This window comes from Lontra canadensis, unplaced genomic scaffold (assembly GCF_010015895.1).
Source record: "Lontra canadensis isolate GAN:19392208 unplaced genomic scaffold, GSC_riverotter_1.0 scaffold6, whole genome shotgun sequence".
In the NCBI taxonomy this organism is placed as follows: domain Eukaryota; kingdom Metazoa; phylum Chordata; class Mammalia; order Carnivora; family Mustelidae; genus Lontra; species Lontra canadensis.
The window spans coordinates 20,606,169-20,629,613 of record NW_022631000.1 but is presented as its reverse complement, the minus strand read 5'-3'; the positions used below and the strand labels follow the sequence as shown (position 1 = coordinate 20,629,613).

General features: G+C 34.4%; 1 protein-coding gene across 8 annotated transcripts in view; it reads right to left on the bottom strand.

Annotated features, from left to right (window-relative positions):
* The window catches only part of STXBP5L (syntaxin binding protein 5 like), a 411,609-nt gene that overhangs the window by 52,096 nt on the left and 336,068 nt on the right, over positions 1-23,445 (bottom strand). For 6 of the 8 annotated variants that reach the window (XM_032852349.1, XM_032852345.1, XM_032852350.1 and 3 more), the window contains one exon: positions 14,059-14,151. The exons of the other annotated variants lie outside the window; for them this stretch is intronic. In XM_032852349.1, the coding sequence (XP_032708240.1) occupies positions 14,059-14,151 (93 nt within the window). The remainder of the gene's footprint in view (positions 1-14,058; positions 14,152-23,445) is intronic. 8 annotated transcript variants of the gene reach the window in all.

Below are 23,445 nucleotides of genomic sequence, written 5' to 3'. Positions count from 1 at the left end.
CTACTGATGTTGAACATTTTTTCTGTGTTTGTTAGTCATTTTTATGTCTTCTTTGGAGAAGAGTCTGTTCATGACTTCTGCCCATTTTTTGACTGGATTACTTGTTTTTTGAGTGTTGAGTTTGAGAAGTTCTTTATAGATCTTGGATACCAGCCCCTTATCTGAAGTGTCATTTGCAAATATATTCTCCCATTCCATGGGCTGCCTCTTAGTTTGACTGTTTGCTTTGCTGTGCAGAAGCTTTTGATCTTGATGAAGTCCCAAAAGTTCACTTTCACTTTGTTTCCTTTGCCTTTGGAGATGTGTCTTAAAAGAAGTTGCGGTGACCAATGTTGAATGGCCACAACGGCCAATGTTGCGTGTGGCCAATGCCTATGTTCCCCTCTAAGATTTTGACGGATTCCTGTCTCACATTGAGGTCTTTCACCATTTTGAGTTTATCTTTGTGTATGGTGTAAGAGAATAAAAAGTCTTTGTTATTCTTTTAATAAAATTAATTTCAACTGGAATGAATTGTTATGGTAAATTTTTTGTAGTATGCCAGAATTTTTCTCTACCTTCCCTTCTTTACTCTCTACTGTAGGAGTTTTGTAGTTATTCCACTAGCTTCTAAATCCTTAGTTTATAATTTTCAGAGTTCTTGATCTATGATATTACTAGAGATCTGAAACAAAATTTTGCTACTGATCTAGTTAGTGAGAAACCAGGCCCTCGCATAAGTGAGGGTTAAAAATCCTTCAGTCTTTAGGGTTTGTTTCTGTTTTCTACATTTTGTTTTTCTTATGTCATTAATTTGTAATTAAGGAATACAATTTGAAATAGTCTATAAGTATTGAGGTTTGCTTGTGGCTTTAATATAAGTTTAAATTTTGTAAATTTTTCAATGGATACTTGAAAATGATATTTCTAAGATATAAAATTCAATATATATGAAGTAACTCTTACATGTAAACTCTCTTTTTTCCTCAGTATTCTTTCTTATTTTTTGTTGAGTTGTCATTAAATTATGTTAAAATCTCTCTTTATTACTGATTTCTGTTTCTTCTTATGCTTTTATGGTTTTTGAAGTACAATTATTAATCCACATTAATTGGTTTATTAAATTTTTTCTGTTTACACTTTCATTTTATAAATTTTGTCATTTATTTTCATTCATTCTTATTATTATGTTCAATTAGCCAGCATATAGTACATCATTAGTTTTTGATGTAGTGTTCAATAATTCATTAGTTGCATATAACACTATTGTGGATGTACATTTCATCACTGTATAAATATAAGCACTCTAATTTAATGTATTTTGTCTTGGACTCAACTTAGATATTAATATAATAACTCCTGTCTTATTTTTGCCAGTAGTTGTCTAATATATCCTAGTACTAAACTTTGAGTCACCTTGCTTTAGATTTTCTCTTATTGGATTTTATTATGTGATAAACGCTGAAAAGCCTTTTTCTTAAAACAAAAGCATATTAGTTTACTACGTCTATTGACATGAGAGACAGTTCATCCTCGTCCTATTTTAAAGAACATATTATTTTACTTAATTTTCTACGTGACAATTTACATACCACCTCATCTCCCCTCTTAAGTTAATGAAACAATTTTCCATAATGAACTGCTTAAAAGGAGCTTTGGTAAAGAATGGGATAAAACAGCAAAAAAAAAATTAAACATTTGCCAATGATATTTAAACACAACATAGAAATGATATTTGCATGATATATGTTTTCATTCTTTCCTTGTGGTTGGTTTTCCTCACCATCATGCAAACGACGGACCTGAAGTCAGTTACTGTTTTTCATACTAGGTCAAAGAGATTCACTCAGCTTCAAATTATTTGAAGGGCTTGGATAGAAGATTCTAAAATTTTGAAATCCCAAATTGTCATGGCTCCATTAATTCCTGTGGGGCAGAGTTTTCAGTAATCTTGCTTTTCCATTTGAGTAATGCTATCTCTTCTGGCGCAGTATCTCTGATGCTGTGATGTAGTACTCAATTGTGACTCTCTTGTCCATGTTCTGGAAGTATTCCATAGCTAACCTGCTGTGCTGGAAGCTGTGTTTTGGAATGTCCAGTTTGGAGACTAGAGCCATGGTCATCTTAGTAAACAACACTGGGTAGCAATCATGACTGGCAGCTACACAACGCTGTATTGTCTGAGACAAATAATTCATTCAGCATTCAGGAGTAGCAGCAACTGTTTTCAGATGAAACCTGAACACCGTTTGAGGCATCAGCAATAGGCACATTGCTGTCATGGTTGACCTAGGTCACAGAGCTCGTGAAGCTAAGACAGAGCTCCCAGTACCAGTGAACAGATATCAGCTAACCAAAATGCATCTTGCTGCTCTACAGTATACTGGTTCATCTTCATCCACTTCTTCAATGTATACAGAAGCACTCTGCATTTGAAGTCACATAATCCTACTGCTAGGAAAACATTGTTGGGATGCCATTCCAAACCAAGGACCTTAATGTGTTTGCTTATCCACTTGCCATTTTCATACTCAAGTAATAAACAGAAATGAATTGTGCTTCACTATTCACAGCAAATTTGTTCTCTAGAGGGGATGACTTCAGAAAAATGGTTACATAAGTAATTCTGAAGAGCAGGGTTAGCTTCCCGACACCATCTTTTTGACTCCGGCAAAGGACAATGTGGTCATTTTTGAAAGAACAACAAATACCTGTGATGTGTCCATTTTCTTCCTGGAGTTCATGTGGTTTCACCCACTAGGTCCCATTCTTACAAATGTGAACTCTGGTTATTGTGGCTAAGGGCGATCTGGGTATACTAAGCAGGACAAGTGATTGGCTCTAGTAAAAAGTTGTGGTGAAAATATTCTTGGTGTTTTCAAAATGTAGAAAGCTAGAATCAGGGCAGTCTCGAGAGTTTTAAAGTGGAGAATCTGAAGACTCTAGTCAATCAACATAAACAGGTTCTGTTGTACTCTCCCACTTTATAGTGGGTTGTATCTTCCTGATTTTTTTCATATGTATTCTCCTTTGGTGAAGTTTTGGAGTATTTTACCTTTTTCCTAGTGGTGACTTTGTGTATTTTTCTTCTTAAATTGTTATCTATGAATAATAATTTATTTCCCCTTATGAAAAATGAAATTAGTGCAGTTCTTCCTCTGCTTGTCTTTGTTCTCACTTTACCACCAATTAACCACCAAATTTAGCTATAGAATTCTCTTTTTGGCAACTCTAACCTCCTCTCTACATTCCATCTCTCAATTTTAAAATTTCATTATGGTTTCTATATTATTACAGATTTTAAGTTTATTCTATTTTGTGATCATATTTGCCACTGTTGCTTGACTTTAGTTCTACACTTAAACAAGTTAAATAATCATTACGGTTCTTTGACCATGGCCTCTCCATGCATCTTTTCATTGGCTAGAATTCATCTTGTAATAGATACTTTTTAAGGGCTTATGGGTTTCATTTATAGTATTTATAGTGTAAATATAAATATACTCTAAAGTGTTCCATTTATAGTATTCTATCATGCATCTATAACAATATATTTTTAATGTTATTTGCCAGCCCCTGGATTATGTCCACTCAAGTCTTGAATTCTATAAAATTGATTTTTAGGTTTTTAATTCAAAATATTGTTAGGAAAGAGAAAAGTCTATTTTTTTGTTAAAAATGAGAAACAAGGGGTGCCTGTGTGGCTCAGTGGGTTAAAGCCTCTGCCTTTAGCTCAGGTCATGATCCCAGGGTCCTGGGATCAAGCCCTGCATCTGGCTCTCTGCTCAGCAGGGAGCGTGCTTCCTCCTCTCTCTGCCTGCCACTCTGCCTACTTGTGATCTCTGTCTGTCAAATAAATAAATAAAATCTTTAAAAAAAAGAAAAAAAACAATCTCCCATGAATCTGCAATTACCTCATAAAATGCTAACTACTTAAGAGTTTCTAACTGCATTAGGTATGAGGTTTTTGCTGCTGCTACTATTATTTTACTGTTATTGTTATACTGTTCTTTATTTAAGGATTATTATAACAAAGAAGTTGCATTAATATCGAAAACTCTCCAACACCTTGTCATTTTTCCCTTTGTCTTCAGTGAATAGTTCATGTACCCAGTTACTAATACTTTGATATAAATGAAAGTTATCAATAATTTCTAATTTCTCATTGAATGGTTAACATGGGTGTCCCTGTAGAAACTCAAACTCATTTTCCTTTCCTCTCAAACCAGACATTCTCCATGAGAACTATTCTTAACATTTTGTACTCAGTCTTGACTCCTCCTATTTCCTATGCATTAGGAACCCTGTTCCACCCACTGTTGGTAATACCATCAGTTGTAAATTCTCCCATGGGGACTGCTTTTCTCTTCATTTTCTTTGTTGTTATTCTACTTTAGGCCCTCATTTGGCCTTTGGCAATAACTTCTTAAACATCTTCCTCCTCACTAATGAATTATATACTAGTGGAAAATAATCTCCTGAAGCATGTTACAAGCAACCTAGGTATATTTTATACCAAGATTTTATATGTCAGAATTTACATTTATATAGATATTTATCCTTGTCTAGAAGCCTTAAGATTTTTTTCTGGGAATTTCATTTTTTTAAAAGAAAGTACATTAACATAATTAGAAGTAGAGATTTAATGAGATTTTATTGTTAATCCTTCTAAGTGCAAAAAAACCTTTAGTAAAGTGACAAGCACTTGACAATTTTCTGTATATCTGAATTTTCATAATTTATTTTTGCTCAAAGTATGCATGAAAATAGTGGGAATGAAGCTGTTGGGAGGGAGACTTTGAGAAACTAACTGGAGACTTTGAGAGACTAACATTTGTAGAAATTGTTAATGTTTATTAATAACAACTATGCTAACTGATCTCCAGATCAGAATTATAACTAATAGCTTTCTTTGCTATTTCTAATAAATATAGAAGTGGGTTGGGAATTTTCTTTCTTCATTTGTAAAGTGGGAACAATATCAACTACCTTGTCTTGGGCAACATGTCCAAACATTTAGCATAGTATCTGACACAAAATTAGAACTTTCAACAAATAGAACTATAATGTTGATTCTTCCTTTGATATCCATTATCAATTATAATGGTACAATACCAATGTATAACGATTTCTTTAATATTGAACTAATAATAATATTACCTAATATGTTAGTGTTTTGCATTTATAAAACATGAATTAATCAAATTCATAAAAGATTATATGTAATTAGATATTGAATGTAATAAATTATATGTTGTCTAACAGTTATTTAATTTAGATACAATGAGGTGAGATATGTGAATATGCTCCATAAACTTTGGGTAACATATTCTATGACCTAGCTTCAAATCTTTACCATTTATTAATATAACCTGTTTCTGCTCTGAAGAGAAAAAAAAAATGTTTGGGAATACCAAGAGCAACTTTAAGGAGCTGCTATGTAAATCAAGTAAAATAGGCTATGTGAAGCAGCTTTATAAACTCTGAAAAGTAATGCAAAGACTAATTACTGTATTTTTGTTTTTTTAAGCATGACATTAGCAGGATTTAATGCTATGGCTTTAAGTTAGAATAAAGGAGATGAAAACAAAGGTAATTAAATTAAAAAAAACTTATGCTGGAAAAAGCAGATAAAAGTTCTAAAGGAAAAATTTATGAAGATCTATTTAATAAAGCATTATTTATTTCAGAGCTTAAATTATGAATAAGCCTGTGACCCCCACAATAAATAAACTAAAAGTGAATCAAATTTTGTGTAACTTTTCTAAAATTAAAAAAAGCTAGGTCTCCATTCTTTTATGTATCATACTTTTGTTGTTTTGTTGTTGTTAAATAGCACTAATTCTACATAATACTAATATGCAGAATAGGGAAAATAATTCTGGGAAAAAATGATGCTCATTTACATGATTACAGTCACAAAGGATAGGGTCCATATGCACGATTCTTCAATGTTCAATAACATTTTCATGCTAAAAAGAAATGAAACATTATATATGTTGGTGTATAATGATTTATCAAACATAATTTTGTAAAATGATTGTTAACAAATGAAATGTTGAATGCTGCCAACAGAACTGTATGGCGATTTTTAAGAACGCCTTTTTGGAACGCCATCAAACACTGCCATCTAGGAAATTTTTTATTCGTGAACTGGTTGGTAAAAATGTTCAGCCAAATGAATATAAGAAAACTTATAATTGTTGGTGTACCGTACCAAGATCAGCCTTAAGATCTGTTGGCACACTTAACTTTCTTGATCCTTTAACTGAAACAACAGAAAAAGGAAAAAGGCAGTTGTTAATTATATAAAATTAAAGAGGAGTGTGGGGGAATACTTGTTTTACAATATAATTATTAAATCCTGATGAGCATTATATTTAATGAACATGTATAGAAGCAGAAATACTGTCTGGTGTTAGTTTGTCATCGTTCAGTAGTAAATATTTAATATGTAAACAGAAACATGAGAAAAGCAATTATTCTTACAGTAAATAATTAAGTATATCTCTGCATATTTTTTTTCACATGTGGTATGATATGTGATTTTTTTAATTTGGGAAGAACCAAAAATCTATTTCAGATCAATCTAATAGGTAAAGAAATATTGCAACAAATGTATGAGCTCATTTCATAAATAACTGATAAGTGTAAAAACTGATGATAAAACTCTCAACACTTATGGTTTGTCTCCCTCCCAATCCCAACTTGTTTCATTTACTCTTCTCCTACCACATTAACCCCCCATGTTGCATCTCCTCTCCCTCATATCAGTTTGAAATAGAAAATTCTATTATAGATGTATATGATATAGTTAAAGAAACTTTACCATGCCAATGGCAGATGAAATGACTTCAGTATTCAATATTACAATGTTAAATTCAGTACATAAGATCTTGAAAATAAAAAATATTTGAAAATGAATTTAATTATATTATAAATCAAGCTATCAGACAATGTTTGAATAGACCAAGAAAACACCTATAATTTATTTAAAAACTTTCCTTAATAAAAATTTCACATTGTGTATCTCAAAATATTTAACTGGAATACATGTTATCATAGAAATGCATAAGGGGAAATCATGTTAGACGTTTTTCGTCAATACTTTAAGACTGTAACTGACATCATCAATTAATTTATACCCTCTAATCAGTGATTTTTCTTTACAAATAGGAAAGTTAAAATAAAGATGAAGAAGACAGAGTTGAAAGAATATTCAATTTAAAATCAGAAAACCTGGCTCACAAATTTCTGAATTTTGCTATGTAATATTACTTTGAAAAAAATCCCTTCATTAATTTGTAGCTTAATCTCATAGCTTAATCTTATCTGCCAAATGACATTCTTGATACTATCTTTAATGTTTCCACTGGAATATGATTGGGATACATTTTATAACAGGTTTTAGAAAGCCTAAATATATTATAAACTTAAATATATTTTTATGGGTCATAACATATTCTCTCTTGATTTTTCCCCCCATTTAAAAATTAAAAACCCATTCTTATTTCACAAATCATACCAAGATAGATGGCAAGCTGGATTTGACCTGTGGACTGTGGTTTGCTGACTTCTATATTCCATGCTAAACTACTTGAAAAAGGAAACCTAAGTATTATCATTCTAATAAAAATAATAGCAACAGGCAAGTGTTGCTATAAAGAGACATTAAAAATAATTGTTAAGATTAAGGCACAACAAAGAAATCAAATTTTAGTAATTTGGGTTTAGAATTAGCATAAATGAAAGTTATTTATATCAAAATATGGCAAACTAAATATATGTCATATGTTTCATAAGAGGTTGCAAATGTATTTTGTAAATTCACAGTTCAGATAACCTGAATGAGCTGGGGTGTGTTCAGTATTTACAATAGTCTCTAATTTTTTAAATAACTAATAATAATGGAAGGATTTGTATCATAATTTATCTTGTTTCTATTTTGTTTTTAAATATGGTATTTTGGGACCCCTGGGTGACTCAGTCAGTTAAGTGGCAGACTCTTGGTTTTGACTCAGTTCACGATCTCAGGATCCTGGAATTGGGCCCTCTGACAGGCTCCATGTTCAGTGGGGATTCTGTGGATTTTCTCTCCCTCTCCCTGAGCCCCTCTCCCTGTTCGTTCTCTATCTCTCTTTTTCATATAAATATATAAATCTTTAAAAAATATGGCATTTCAACATATCTATATAGTATTATTTTTAAATGGATTAAAAAGATGTTTTCAAAAAGAGGGCAAAGAGTTCCTGCCTATTGGTCAGTAAGCCCAGATACATAACAAAGATCACAATGTCACATGTCCTCCCACTTCCCACTATTCTTTTTGATGGAAAATTCACATCCTATATTCTAGTATCTAACTAATTCTGGCTCCCAAATCTGCTCTAGTTTTTTGGATCCCCTCTTCCACTTTGTTACCTCTTTTTGGTTTTCTGTAGAAAGCCTGAAAACTGAGGTCCCCTCACAAACCCCATCTTCAGTTGTATAACTGAGGGAGGAAAAGGGAATGATTTGTGGTGGGATTAATTGGGGAACTTTAATAACAGTGTTAATAATAGATGTCTATTATTCATGCACAGAATGAGTCTCCTCACATGTCCAACTAGTATATTTTTTGGGGGAGGGAATGGAGCAGTGCTCCTGTGTCCAGATAAATAGTAAACTCTTACTTGTTCTTCAAGACTCCTCAAAAATCACCTCCTTTCTGAAAGTAGTTCCAAACTCAAGGCTTCATCTGATGCCATTATCTTAACCTTCATAGCCCTTTGTGTACATTTCCTTTATTACACTTAACACATTTTATTATACTTGATTTTTTTTTTATTCCTCATTAATATCCTGAAACGGAGTTCTCCAAAGGTGGGGGTTGTATTCCCAATACCCAATAAAGTACTGATACAGAGTAGGTGTACAATGAGTGTTTCTAAATAGATGTTGAAAAAAAAAACATTAAAATCAAAAGGTAGGAGTTACTCTGAAAAAGGCTAAGCAGACAGAGAAAGTATGTTTAAGTGTTAGAGAAATATGTTACACAGGAATATTTGAGGAATTTGGGTTGGAAGAGAAGTATGGCAATTATCTTGGAAATGTATAGAATGGAAACAATACATATTAGCCTTTGCAATGTGCCCCTGGGAATGTCATTCTCTGAATTTCTTCATTTTTACTGTTCTCTAAGCTAAGGTATATACACCACTGTCATTACTTAGCTGAAGGGGAGAAAATGGTTAACAGAAACTTCTCACTACACTCTGGCTCAGGACATTGCACAAAAGAGAATCTTGGTTCAAAGGAATCTTAGAGGTCTTTTACTCCAATACCTTATTCAATGGAACTATTTCTCCTACAACATTCTTGATATTCTGTCTGTTTAAATAGTTACGATAGAAAACTATAAAGGTATAAAAAAATCCAATTTGGGGTTGTTATATTACTACAAAATTTCCTTCTATGTGAGTTCAAACTACTTTCCTTTACCATTTATAATTTGTCCTAGTTCTAACCTCTGGAGCAATAGAGTAAATGATTCTTGCTCTCGCATGCCAGATCTTAAAGCGTCTGCGGAGACTTAGGGGCCACCTCCAGGTTACTCTCAGTAGATCAGCAAGAATTTTTAAGAAGGTGATACTGATACAAAGAGGTTGGCAGATCACATTTTGAGAAATAACATTTTATGGTTTTATGAATATTAACTAACTTATGGGACTTTCACTAGAGACCCTTCTACAAGAAGTATTTCCTGAGATGCATCTCAGATTTTTCACATGAGAGACCATATTGTCCACAGTTGTTAAATTAGATGTAGATACAATTACAGATAGATATAGCTAATATTTTAATAAGCTTTTAAAATTGATTATTATATATTTGTGTTGACAGTTACTTTTTTGATTCCTTTAAGTAAAAAAAGAATTCATTATAACTTTGATCTTACATTTCCTAATTTTGAATGAAACATGATAGTTATAAGGACAGGAAAACGCCTGTTAGATGCCTTTTTTTTTTTTTCTCTCTGTAAATTTCTACAAAGACTTTTGCCGTTCTGTAAGGCAGGTTTTCTGGTATTTGATGAAGTAAAATCCAGTGATCCAGAACACAAGGGAGCTGGATTCATGTTATGACTCAACCATTTGCCAGATGAGTGATACTGGGCTAGTAGTTACTTAATCTCAGGAAGAGTATGTGCCCCTTTCTCTATAAAATGGGAGTAATAATAGTCCCTACTTCAAAGGGGCCTCATCAAAATTAATTAAAGGAATGTGTGTAATGCATTTAGCATTGTATGATATCTAATAGCATTTAATGTTAGCTATATTCATTACTAGTTCGCAAGAAAATATTGTCACTCTGTGGCATTCTACATAAAATATTACCTATCTTGGCAACATGTCCTATTTAAAATTTGGTGCTTTTGATTAAACACTGAATACCTGAGAAAGTCTCCAATTGTATATAACACTATTATTTGTATGCTCTGCTAAGAGTCCACTATCTTTTCAATAGTAGTGTCATACCGTTAATTCATCATGGGCTTATCTTCCATGCAAATCTCTTTAAATCATGTGCATTATCATATAGAATAGTATCTTTCATCCTTCACATGTTGAAAAACTCCATGTCTTGGCTCATAGACTACAAGGCAGAAAATAATGCTGTAGGTAATCTAGTTGCATGGCAGGGAATATTGCTGCATAAAATGTAGACTTAAAACAGTTTTATTTCTTATGATTTTAGTTCTGTTAGATTCTGGGAAAATTGTCAGGAAATCCTTGTTACTTTAACATGTAATGGTGTATTTTTTTTAAAAAACCCATGAAATTTATAATTATACACTAAAAAGGTGTATTTTATCCTATGTAAATTATATCTCAATAAAACTGAGTTAGAAAAATTGACAGGAAAGCATCCCCACAGGTAGGGTTAATCACTTACCTAATCACAAATATCACCTTCTGACTTACCTAGAGAATACTAGGTAGGATGGTATAAGAGATCAAAGATGATGCAAATGAATGAAATGATTGGCTGATAGCAAGAAACATATTAGTATTTAATAAATTCAGGCTTAAAGGTCAGGTGATGGCCAAGCCCTATGACAGCACCAGATCATAAACCTTTGCAAGATTATTTATCTCTATTCTAGATTTTCTGCCTCCAAATTCAGGCAAGGTAGTCTGGTGGCTTAGCATAGCTCATGCCAGAATGAGGTCATATGCTAAGCCCTAAATATGAACAGAACTTCAGGCATTTCAACAGTATTTTGCTTAGGGGTCATGTATATTCAGTGCATCACACCCTTCAATCACTTGTATATTCATTTGCTTTTTTCCTAACTCTTAATTCAAGTCAAAGTCAAAGAAAGTACAGCCTAGTTCATCTGAGGGATGTTGTATTGGCTTCAAACAATTATCAGAATAATAGAGAACAAACTGATGGTTATCAGAAGGGAGATGAGTGGGGGAACGGGTTATACAGGTGATGGGGATTAAGGAGTGTACTTGTGATGAGCATGGAGTGTTGCATGGAAGCGTTGAATCACTATATTGTACACCTGAAACTAATATTATACTATATGCTAACTTGAATTTAAGTAAAATTATTTTAAAAAATAACATATAAAAAAAACCTCCTCAAGTCATTGGTGCCACATTTGAATCAAAATTTTAGGAACACAACAAACCCTGATTCATTCTGAATATGGCTTACTACCTTAATGGGAAATAACATAAAGAGGTAGGCTAGAAGCTTCTAATTCAAAGCTTTTGATTAGTTCTTTCTTGGTTAGAAACAACTGGATTGACTTTTTGATTTCCACTGAAGGATTTTTACTTTGTTATGGCTAAACTACAACTAGTATTAGAAATTTAGAATGATCAAGGAGATCAAATTCAGTCTCTTTAGGCCATGGATGTCCATTATTATTTTTATAATAACCACTACTATATATTATTGAGAATCTGTGTTCTGGAATTAGTATACCATTAAGGTTGAGAAACTTGGCTAAAGTTATAATGGTAGGAATGGCAGGTAAGTTCAAATTTCTGACTCCAAATCTATGCCCTTTCCAGTAAGGAGTACAATATGTATGTTATATATGATATAGCAGATACCATGTGTGTAGGCCTAGATGTCTTCTGCAAAATAAATAAATCTAATACTAAATTAAAAGTTTAGATTAAAATGCTTGTAAAGTTTATCTATGTATTGATTCATTTACTGACTAGTTGGAACATAGTAATGAATTTCATTTGTCTCTATCTTCCCTAAGTTAGAAACTAATATAGAACAAAAGTACCCGGTATGTATATAGGTATAGTACACACACACAATTTGGAGTTGCCATACCATGGTAGAGCCCTGGAAGGTCTACATACCTCCATATTACCACCTCCCCCACCCTTCTGTTATGAAGTGACGATGATAAAGTCAGGCAAAGAAGGATCTTTATTTGAATTTGCCCAGCTTAAAAAAATGTGTAGGGTCATGATTCCACTTTTCTTGCTATATTAAAATAGTACTATGTTTCTATCTGGATAATGTTAATGAATTAATGACTTTTTATTAGTGATGTATGAACAAGAGTTAAATGACTATGAAACTTTATTTCTGTTCTTGTGTACCTTGAATTATAAACCCCCAGCGATTACTACGTTCTTCAACACACTTTTTTTTTTTAAAGCATATATAATAGGAGGACAAATAACTTGGGATCAAAGGACCTTGCAGTCTGAAGATCTGCATTGATTTAGACTAAGCCATTTATTAGCAGGGTAACCATGGGCAAACGATGAAATTTTTCCTTAGTCATAATTTCTCCTCCCATGCAAAAGGAGAACAACGCTAACCTTATAGGGTTGCTATAGGATTGAGTAAAATAATACACATGAAAAACACTTTGCTTTAAAGTACTATACCAACATTGATTTTAATTTTTAGCAAACAAGGCTTAATAAATTCAAAATGTGATCACTTGGCGATTCTATGAACTATAAAAACTAAAAACTACTTTTGAAACCAGTTTTTCCTGAAACTTAAATGGTAAACTATATTTCTAATGTTTCATGTAAGGTATATTTCTTACATTCTTTTGAATTTCTTTGCTAAAACATTCTCTTCGTAACTTAGTAACTTTGTCACTGCTTGGCTGTCCTTTAATTTCAACTGTGACTAGTTTTTTGCATTTCCTATATTTTTTTTCCTCTTTTTATTAATGAAATCCAGGAAAAAGCATTGGTTTTACAACCAATGTAACCAAGTTGAAATTCTAGCTCTACTTATTTAGTACTCTGAGCATCACTTTTCTCCTCAGAAAAGACCTATCACAGGGGTGTTCTATTACACAAGAATAAAAGAAACTAGCGTTTGGAAAACTGTGGATTACAATTATTTTTAAGTTCCCTGGTTACTGACTTTATTTGGGATCTAGAACTTTGGTAAATTATTCTTAAAGTTGCAAATCTGGTCACAACCATTTTGTAATGAATGCCTAATTTAAGGGAGCTATACAACCTGTGTTTGATTTTGATTTGGTCCCTCTGAACAGCATCAAATATTCAATGGCTATGCATGAAATAGATTATAAGACCTTCCTTTCTGTTCTCTATTTCTGAGAGAACATTGCCTCTTTGAGGCAATTCTTTGGTGGAGTTTCCATGATCATCATAGTAGTTTGTGACCTTAGATAATATAGAACTATATTATGAAGAATGAAGAATTAGTAGAATTTTTACAAAACCACTCTATTTTTTGGCTCTTAAGTTTCCCTAAGTTCTCTGTTGTCCCCCCATATTTTTGTATAGGTCTGATAAAAGTATACAGGCTTAAAGTAGAAAGATAACACTATCAAAATTATATAGGACACTTCAAAATCACAGATGCCTTAGGAATTCCTGTTTTATGTCTTATGAAGTCAGTGTCTGTGGTTTTAATTGATTCAGGGAAATTTGTCTTCATTCACCATGGGGGACGTGTATTTTCAGCACAAATAAGAATAAAGCTTTTGAGACAAATTGTGAAGTCCAGAAAATTGTAGAGACATGAAAACCTTGTTTGTTCAAAAGAGATTTTCACTTTCACCTGGCAAGTGATGTATTTGATTCCTCTGTCTCACAGCTGGTATTTCATTCCTATAAAAGCCTGGTGTTGCCTCAGGAGTTCTGGTAGCAAGTCCTAAAGGGAGGGAATAAAAGACTATTGGCATTTACTTTCTTAGCCCAAGTGAACTCAGAAGCTTTATTCTGGAGGTGAATTTCATAACTATTTGGAAGGGTCTCTACTTTGTGCCTTTATTTGAGTATTTTCGTACTGCCCCAACAGAGGACTATTTGGAGGAAAGAAGCTTTCTTCTTTGAAAGATGGAGTGGGGTTCTAGAAATATAGAACCATATAGAAGGAGCATTCAAGCTAGGCTATAAGATGTAGTTCTAACCCAGAATTGAGAACAGAGCTGGTTAGTTCTTTGTTAGTATTTTGTGATGTTAGTCTCTATGATATTTTAATAAAGATATCTTTATTAAAGATACTTAAATAAACATATTTTAATAAAGATACATATTCCTATCACCTTAGTCTTCACTTGAACTTGATAGCATAGTAAGTCTGTTGTATATTGTGGACAGTGAGAATTATGAGGATTGATGGCTATATAGATAACAGCAGTACTAGAACCTATTGCTAGCTTAGATAGAAAAAATGTTCATTTGAGCAAATTATTTTTAAAGGCATACCTTAAAGGAAGAAAATTAGAAAAAATGTACATCTTGTGGACAGATATAACTCTACAGTTGAAGTCTTGGTTAATTTTCAATTCATTGTCCAAAGACAAAAGGCCTATTTCCTTTAGGGATTGCAGCTCTGTTCCAGGTAAGTGGAGCTAGGGCTGAATATTAGTTCAGGCTCATACCTTTGGGATGTTTATGTAGTATACAAATTGTACAGCCTTACATGGTGAGTGAAAAAGGGTTACATAGCTTTAAGAAAAAACAACTATTTGTAAAATTATTAGTTTAATGTTGGTTTCTTCAGATAGACTCTATTCCATCTGTCATAGAGTATGTTATTTTGTTCATTAGTTTATTCTCAGTAGATAACATAATATCTACATAACTGCAGATACTGGAAATTACTTGTTGAATAGTTGGGTAAATGAATAAACATGAAATGGTTATATTATCCTGGAAGTTAAGAATATCAGCTTTCTGGTTAGTTCACTGGAATTCTTTAAACTCCCAATTCCTACTCTGTTTTCTCTCATTATTTTCAAATAAATGTTTAATAGTCTTAAACTTCACTCTTTTTACTTGCAGTTTATTGGGCTAAAGGGGAGTTTGAGATCCATGCCAGAAATCAGAGTTATAAAATGATTATCGATATCTGGCTTGCCTAATTACCAACCATTTTTGCTGAGCTATTTGAATTCAATATTTTAATCAGACTTTAAAGGGGTGAAGGTTTAAGATTACAAAATAGATACTGAGAAAGTTAAGTATTGAAAAAACATTTTCACAGAGCCATGATTCTCAAGTGGTCCAGAGACCAGAAGCATAAGCATCACGTAGGAACTTGCTAGAGATGCAAAATTTCAAGCCCTACTCTAGACTTGGTGAAGTAGAATCTCTGACAGTCAGCATTCTGTGTTTTAACAAACTCTTTACTTGATTCTCATATAGGCTTACATTTGAGAAAAACTGCATTAAGAAAAAAAGAGAAGGCAAGAATAGTATTGGCTCTTAAATGCTATATATACATGAAAAAGGGGAGCTACACCCAGGTACAAACATAATAATTGCCATTATTAATCAGACCTAATGATCTGTTTCTTAGTGTATGAATCAAGAGACATCAGGAGGCATGGTTGCTTTTCTTAGTTTTTCCAAAAGTTAGGTATATTACATATATTCTAGTTTCCCTTAATTATATATTATTGATTTTGTCATTCATAAGTTAAACATTTTAACTGTTTATATCTTCATTCTTTTCTACTTTTAGAGATGATAGTCTTCATGAGTTTTGTAAACTACTGTTAAAATCTTTTTTTTCAGTTACATTTTAGTTTTATGAGGTTGGGCTAAAAAATCTGCATTATATAAGGTATATATAAGGTATATCAGGAAAGGTATATTAACTATACCTTTCCTGATAATCTAGATACAGTAATACCTACAATAGGAAGAGACTGCAGAATGTAGTTTTATGTATATGTGTTGTTGTGCTATTCTAGGTATAGCCTTGGGCGCATTCTCCATCGTGGGCTTAGAAAGACCCCTTAATACAATTATTTTTCTTTTTCATGGGAAATGAATGGAATATGTGAATAACATTTCCAATTTTCTTAAGGTAAAATAAACTTTTATGGCACTGTTCCCATGAGGATAAATTTCTTTAATTTTTAACAAATCTATGACTTAAAATCCATAGTAAGAAATCTCTCATTCCTCATTTATGAATATTTGTATTCTAAGGTTACTACTAAAGAAGAGTGGGCCCTGCCCAGCAAACCAGTTTCAAATAGGGCACTGAAGTGATAAGTGAATCTTATCACAGCCAATCATTTCTGGCTCAAGTAACTTAACAAAGTAGTTGAAACCTTCCTACTTTGAAACAATCTACTTTATTGCATGTGGAGTCCTGACTCTATCTTGCAAAACAAGTGTGGTGGTGATATTTCCAGATTTGCTCTAACATTAATGAAAAAAAGAAACATCAGAAGCAGAAGGCCAAAAGCAAGATGTCTAATAAAAACCTACAATAATTATCATAATTAGTTATGATACTGCCTTATCCCTGAGATTGGGAAGAAAGAAGAGATGTTTGCTAACACCACATATATTCAACATTGTATTGGAGGTCCTAGTTAAACTCTTCCTTTAGAAATAGGAAACAGAACTGTCATTTTAATACTGGGTATAATTGGATAGAGAGTCCAAAAGAATTTACAGATTATTGGAATTTATGAAGTTTTCTGGATATGAGGTCAATATACAAAAATTAGTTGTATTTTTATATTCCAGCCACAAACAAAAAGAAAAAAATTAATTGACAGCATCTAAAAACACAAAATGCCAAGGAATAACACCAATGAAATGTATATAAGACCTCTAAAAAGAAAACTAAAAATTTTACTGACAGAAAAGATGTATTTGGAACAAGTAAAGCTTTAATGCACTGCTAATGGAAGTAAAATTGGTGCAACCATTTTGAAAAACTCAGTTGTATTTACTGAAGTTAAATATAGACATACCTTTGGACCCCCTAAATTCACTCCCAGATACATGTGAAACAAAAATGAGTTTATATTTCATTAAACATTTTACAAGATTGGTCATAACAGCTTTTCTTAAAATAGCCTCAAACTATAAACCACCTAATGTGCAGCAACAATAAAATGCACAGATATACATACAAAGGAATATCACACAGCAATACAAATCATTCACCAATGTAACTGAATATCATATAGATAAGGCTGAGCAAAATTAGCAAGAAACAAAAGAAGTAAATAATGCATGTTTTCATTCATATGAGAATCTAAACCCCACAAAAGAGATCTATAGTTAAAAGTCAAAATAGTAGGTACCTTTGTAGGAATAAGTGGCTGAGAGGCATGAGGGATATTTCTGAGGTTCTAGAGACATTCCATATTGTACCTCAGTTTAAAAAGTTTACTCCTGGGAGGAGTCAAGATGGCGGAGAAGTAGTAGGCTGAGACGACTTCAGGTAGCGGGAGATCAGCTAGATAGCTTATCTAAAGATTGCAAACACCTACAAATCCAATGGGAGATCGAAGAAAGAAGAACAGCAATTCTAGAAACAGAAAATCAACCACTTTCTGAAAGGTAGGACTGGCGGAAAGTGAATCCAAAGCGACGGGAAGATAGACCGCGGGGGGAGGGGCCGGCTCCCGGCAAGCGGTGGAGCAACGGAGCACAAAATCAGGACTTTTAAAGTCTGTTCCACTGAGGGACATCGCTCCAGAGGCTTAACCGGGGTGAAGCCTGTGTGGGGTCAGCGTGGCCTCAGGTCCCGCAGGGTCACAGAAGGATCGGGGGTGTCTGAGTGTTGCAGAGCTTACAGGTATTAGAAGGGGGAAGCCGACTATAGAGACAGAGCCGAGGAGGGAGCTCTAAGCTCGGGGTTACCTTGAACCGGTCGCAGGCTCAGTCAGCTCGGAGCGGGGACGGAGGCCAGGGTGACCGGAGTAATTGGGCGCTGTTTTCTGAGGGCACACTGAGGCGAGGGGCCCTGGGCTCTTGGCTTCTCTGGGCTGGAGACTGGGAGGCCGCCATTTTCATTCCCGCCCTCCGGAACTCTACAGAAAGTGCTCAGGGAACAAAAGCTCCTGAAAGCAAACCCGAGCGGATTACTCAGCCCGGCCCCTGGTAATGGCGGTGCAACTCTGCCTGCGGCAGACACTTGAGAATCACCAGAACAGGCCCCTCCCCCAAAAGATCAACAAGAAATCCAGCCAGGACCAAGTTCACCTACCAAGGAGTGCAGTTTCAATACCAAGGAGAGCAGCAGAATTCCAGAGGAGGAAAAAGCAAAGCACAGAACTCACGGCTTTCTCCCCATGAATCTTAGGCTTGCAGTTAATTTTTTTTTCTTTTTCAATTTTTTTCTCTTCTTCTGCTAATTTTTTTTTAACTTTTACCCTTTTCTTTTTTAACGTTTTTTAACTAGTTTATCTAATATATATATATATATTTTTTTTTTCCTTTTTATATTTTTTCTTTATTCGTTTTCTTCTTTTAATTGTTTCATTTTTTTTTTCTTTCTGAACCTCTTTTTATCCCATTTCTCCCCCTTCACGATTTGGGATCTCTTCTGATTTGGTTAAAGCATATTTTCCTGGGGTTGTTGCCACACTTTTAGTATTTTACTTTGTCCTTCATATACTCTTATCTGGACAAAATGACAAGGTGGAAAAATTCACCACAAAAAAAAGAGCAAGAGGCAGTACCAAAGGCTAGGGACCTAATCAATACAGACATTGGTAATATGTCAGATCTAGAGTTCAGAATGATGATTCTCAAGGTTCTAGCCGGGCTCAAAAAAGGCATGGAATATATTAGAGAAACCCTCTCGGGAGATATAAAAACCCTTTCTGGAGAAAAAAAAAGAACTAAAATCTAACCAAGTTAAAATCAAAAAAACTATTAATGAGGTGCAATCAACAATGGAGGCTCTCACTGCTAGGATAAATGAGGCAGAAGAAAGAATTAGCGATATAGAAGACCAAATGACAGAGAATAAAGAAGCTGAGCAAAAGAGGTACAAACAGCTACTGGACCACGAGGAGAGAATTTGAGAGATAAGTGACACCATAAGATGAAACAACATTAGAATAATTGGGATTCCAGAAGAAGAAGAAAGAGGGAAGCAGAAGGTATATTGGAGAGAATTATTGGAGAGAATTTCCCCAATACGGCAAAGGGAACAAGCATCAAAATCCAGGAGGTTCAGAGAACCCCCCTCAAAATCAATAAGAATAGGTCCACACCCCGTCACCTAATAGTCAAATTTACAAGTCTTAGTGACAAAGAGCAAATCCTGAAAGGAGCCCAGGAAAAGAAGTCTGTAACATACAATGGTAAAAATATTAGATTGGCAGCAGACTTATCCACAGAGACCTGGCAGGCAAGAAAGAGCTGGCATGATATATTCAGAGCACTAAACGAGAAAAACATGCAGCCAAGAATACTATATCCAGCTAGGCTATCATTGAAAATAGAAGGAGAGATTAAAAGCTTCCAGGACAAACAAAAACTGAAAGAATTTGCAAACACCAAACCAGCTCTACAGGAAATATTGAAAGGGGTCCTCTAAGCAAAGGAGAGCCTAAAAGTAGTAGATCAGAAAGGAACAGAAACAATATACAATAACAGTCACCTTACAGGCAATACAATGGCACTAAATTCATATCTCTCAATAGTTACCCTGAATGTTAATGGGCTAAATGCCCCAATCAAAAGTCACAGGGTATCAATGGATAAAAAAAACAAAACCCATCTATATGTTGCCTACAAGAAACTCATTTTAAACCCAAAGACACCTTCAGATTTAAAGTGAGGGGGTGGAAAAGAATTTACCATGCTTATGGACATCAGAAGAAAGCAGGAGTGGCAATCCTTCTATCAGATCAATTAGATTTTAAGCCAAAGACTATAATAAGAGATGAGGAAGGACACTATATCATACTCAAAGGATCTGTACAACAAGAAGATCTAACAATTTTAAATATCTATACTCCTAACGTGGGAGCAGCCAACTATATAAACCTATTAATAACAAAATCAAAGAAACATATCAACAATCATACAATAATAGTAGGGGACTTTAACACTCCCCTCACTGAAATGGACAGATCATCCAAGCAAAAGATCAACAAGGAAATAAAGGCCTTAAATGACACACTGGACCAGATGGATATCACAGATATATTCAGAACATTTCATCCCAAAGCAACAGAATACACATTCTTCTCTAGTGCACATGGAACATTCTCCAGAATAGATCACATCCTCGTTCCTAAATCAGGTCTCAACCGGTATCAAAAGATTGGGATCATTCCCTGCATATTTTCAGACCACAATGCTCTGAAGCTAGAACTCAATCACAAGAGGAAATTTGGAAAGAACCCAAATACATGGAGACTAAACAGCATCCTTCTAAAGAATGAATGGGTCAACCAGGAAATTAAAGAAGAATTGAAAAAATTCATGGAAACAAATGTTAATGAAAATACAATGCTTCAAAATCTGTGGGACACAACAAAGGCAGTCCTGAGAGGAAAATATATAGCGGTACAAGCCTTTCTCAAGAAACAAGAAAGGTCTCAGGTATACAACCTAACCCTACACCTAAAGGAGCTGGAGAAAGAACAAGAAAGAAAGCCTAAACCCAGCAGGAGAAGAGAAATCATAAAGATCAGAGCAGAAATCAATGAAATAGAAACCAAAAAAACAATAGAACAAATCAACGAAACTAGGAGCTGGTTCTTTGGAAGAATTAATAAGATTGATAAACCCCTGGCCAGACTTACCAAAAAGAAAAGAGAAAGGACCCAAATCAATAAAATCATGAATGAAAGAGGAGAGATCACAACGAACACCAAAGAAATACAGACAATTATAAGAACATAGTATAAGCAACTCTACGCCAACAAATTTGACAATCTGGAAGAAATGGATGCATTCCTAGAGACACATAAACTACCACAACTGAACCAGGGAGAAATAGAAAGCCTGAACAGACCCATAACCAGTAAGGAGATTGAAACAGTCATCAAAAATCTCCAAACAAACAAAAGCCCAGGGCTAGACGGCTTCCCGGGGGAATTCTACCAAACATTTAAGGAAGAACTAATTCCTATTCTCCTGAAACTGTTCCAAAAAATAGAAATGGAAGGAAAACTTCCAAACTCATTTTATGAGGCCAGCATCACCTTGAGCCCAAAACCAGACAAGGATCCCATCAAAAAAGAGAACTACAGACCAATATCCTTGAAGAACACAGATGCAAAAATTCTCACTAAAATACTAGCCAATCGGATTCAACAGTACATTAAAAGGATTATTCACCACGACCAAGTGGGATTTATTCCAGGGCTGCAAGGTTGGTTCAACATCCGCAAATCAATCAATGTGATAAAACACATTAATAAAAGAAAGAACAAGAACCATATGATACTCTCAATAGATGCTGAAAAAGCATTTGACAAAGTACAGCATCCCTTCCTGATCAAAACTCTTCAAAGTGTAGGGATAGAGGCCACATACCTCAATATTATCAAAGCCATCTATGAAAAACCCACCGCAAATATCATTCTCAATGGAGAAAAACTGAAAGCTTTTCTGCTAAGGTCAGGAACACGGCAGAGATGTCCATTATCACCACTGTTATTCAACATAGTACTAGAAGTCCTAGCCTCAGCAATCAGACAACAAAAGGAAATTAAAGGCATCCAAATTGGCAAAGAAGAAGTCAAACTATCACTCTTTGCAGATGATATGATACTATATGTGGAAAACCCAAAAGACACCACTGCAAAACTGCTAGAACTTGTACAGGAATTCAGTAAAGTGTCAGGATATAAAATCAATGCACAGAAATCAGTTGCATTTCTCTACACCAACAACAAGACAGAAGAAAGAGAAATTAAGGAGTCAATCCCATTTACAATTGCACCCAAAACTATAAGATACCTAGGAATAAACCTAACCAAAGAGGCTAAGAATCTATACTCAGAAAACTATAAAGTACTCATGAAAGAAGTTGAGGAAGACACAAAGAAATGGAAAAATGTTCCATGCTCCTGGATTGGAAGAATAAATATTGTGAAAATGTCTCTGCTACCTAAAGGAATCTACACATTTAATGCAATTCCTATCAAAGTACCATCCATTTTTTTCAAAGAAATGGAACAAATAATCCTAAAATTTATATGGAACCAGAAAAGACCTCGAATAGCCAAAGGAATATTGAAAAAGAAAGCCAAAGTTGGTGGCATCACAATTCCGGACTTCAAGCTCTATTACAATCCTATCGTCATCAAGACAGCATGGTACTGGCACAAAAACAGACACATAGATCAATGGAACAGAATAGAGAGCCCAGAAATAGACCCTCAACTCCATGGTCAACTCATCTTCAACAAAGCAGAAAAGAATGTCCAATGGAAAAAAGCCTCTTCAATAAATGGTGTTGGGAAAATGGGACAGCCACATGCAGAAAAATGAAATTGGATCATTTCCTTACACCACACACGAAAATAGACTCAAAATGGATGAAAGACCTCAATGTGAGAAAGGAATCCATCAAAATCCTTGAGGAGAATACAGGCAGCAACCTCTTCGACCTCAGCCGCAGCAACATCTTCCTAGGAACATCGCCAAAGGCAAGGGAAGCTAGGGCAAAAATGAACTATTGGGATTTTATCAAGATCAAAAGCTTTTGCACAGCAAAGGAAACAGTTAACAAAACCAAAAGACAACTGACAGAATGGGAGAAGATATTTGCAAACGACCTATCAGATAAAGGGCTAGTGTCCAAAATCTATAAAGAACTTAGCAAACTCAACACCCAAAGAACAAATAATCCAATCAAGAAATGGGCAGAAGACATGAACAGAGATTTCTGCAAAGAAGACATCCAGATGGCCAACAGACACATGAAAAAGTGCTCCATATCACTCGGCATCAGGGAAATACAAATCAAAACCACAATGAGATATCATCTCACACCAGTCAGAATGGCTAAAATTAACAAGTCAGGAAATGAGAGATGCTGGCGAGGATGCGGAGAAAGGGGAACCCTCCTACACTGTTGGTGGGAATGCAAGCTGGTGCAACCACTCTGGAAAACAGCATGGAGTTTCCTCAAAATGTTGAAAATAGAACTACCTATGACCCAGCAATTGCACTACTGGGTATTTACCCTAAAGATACAAACGTAGTGATCCGAAGG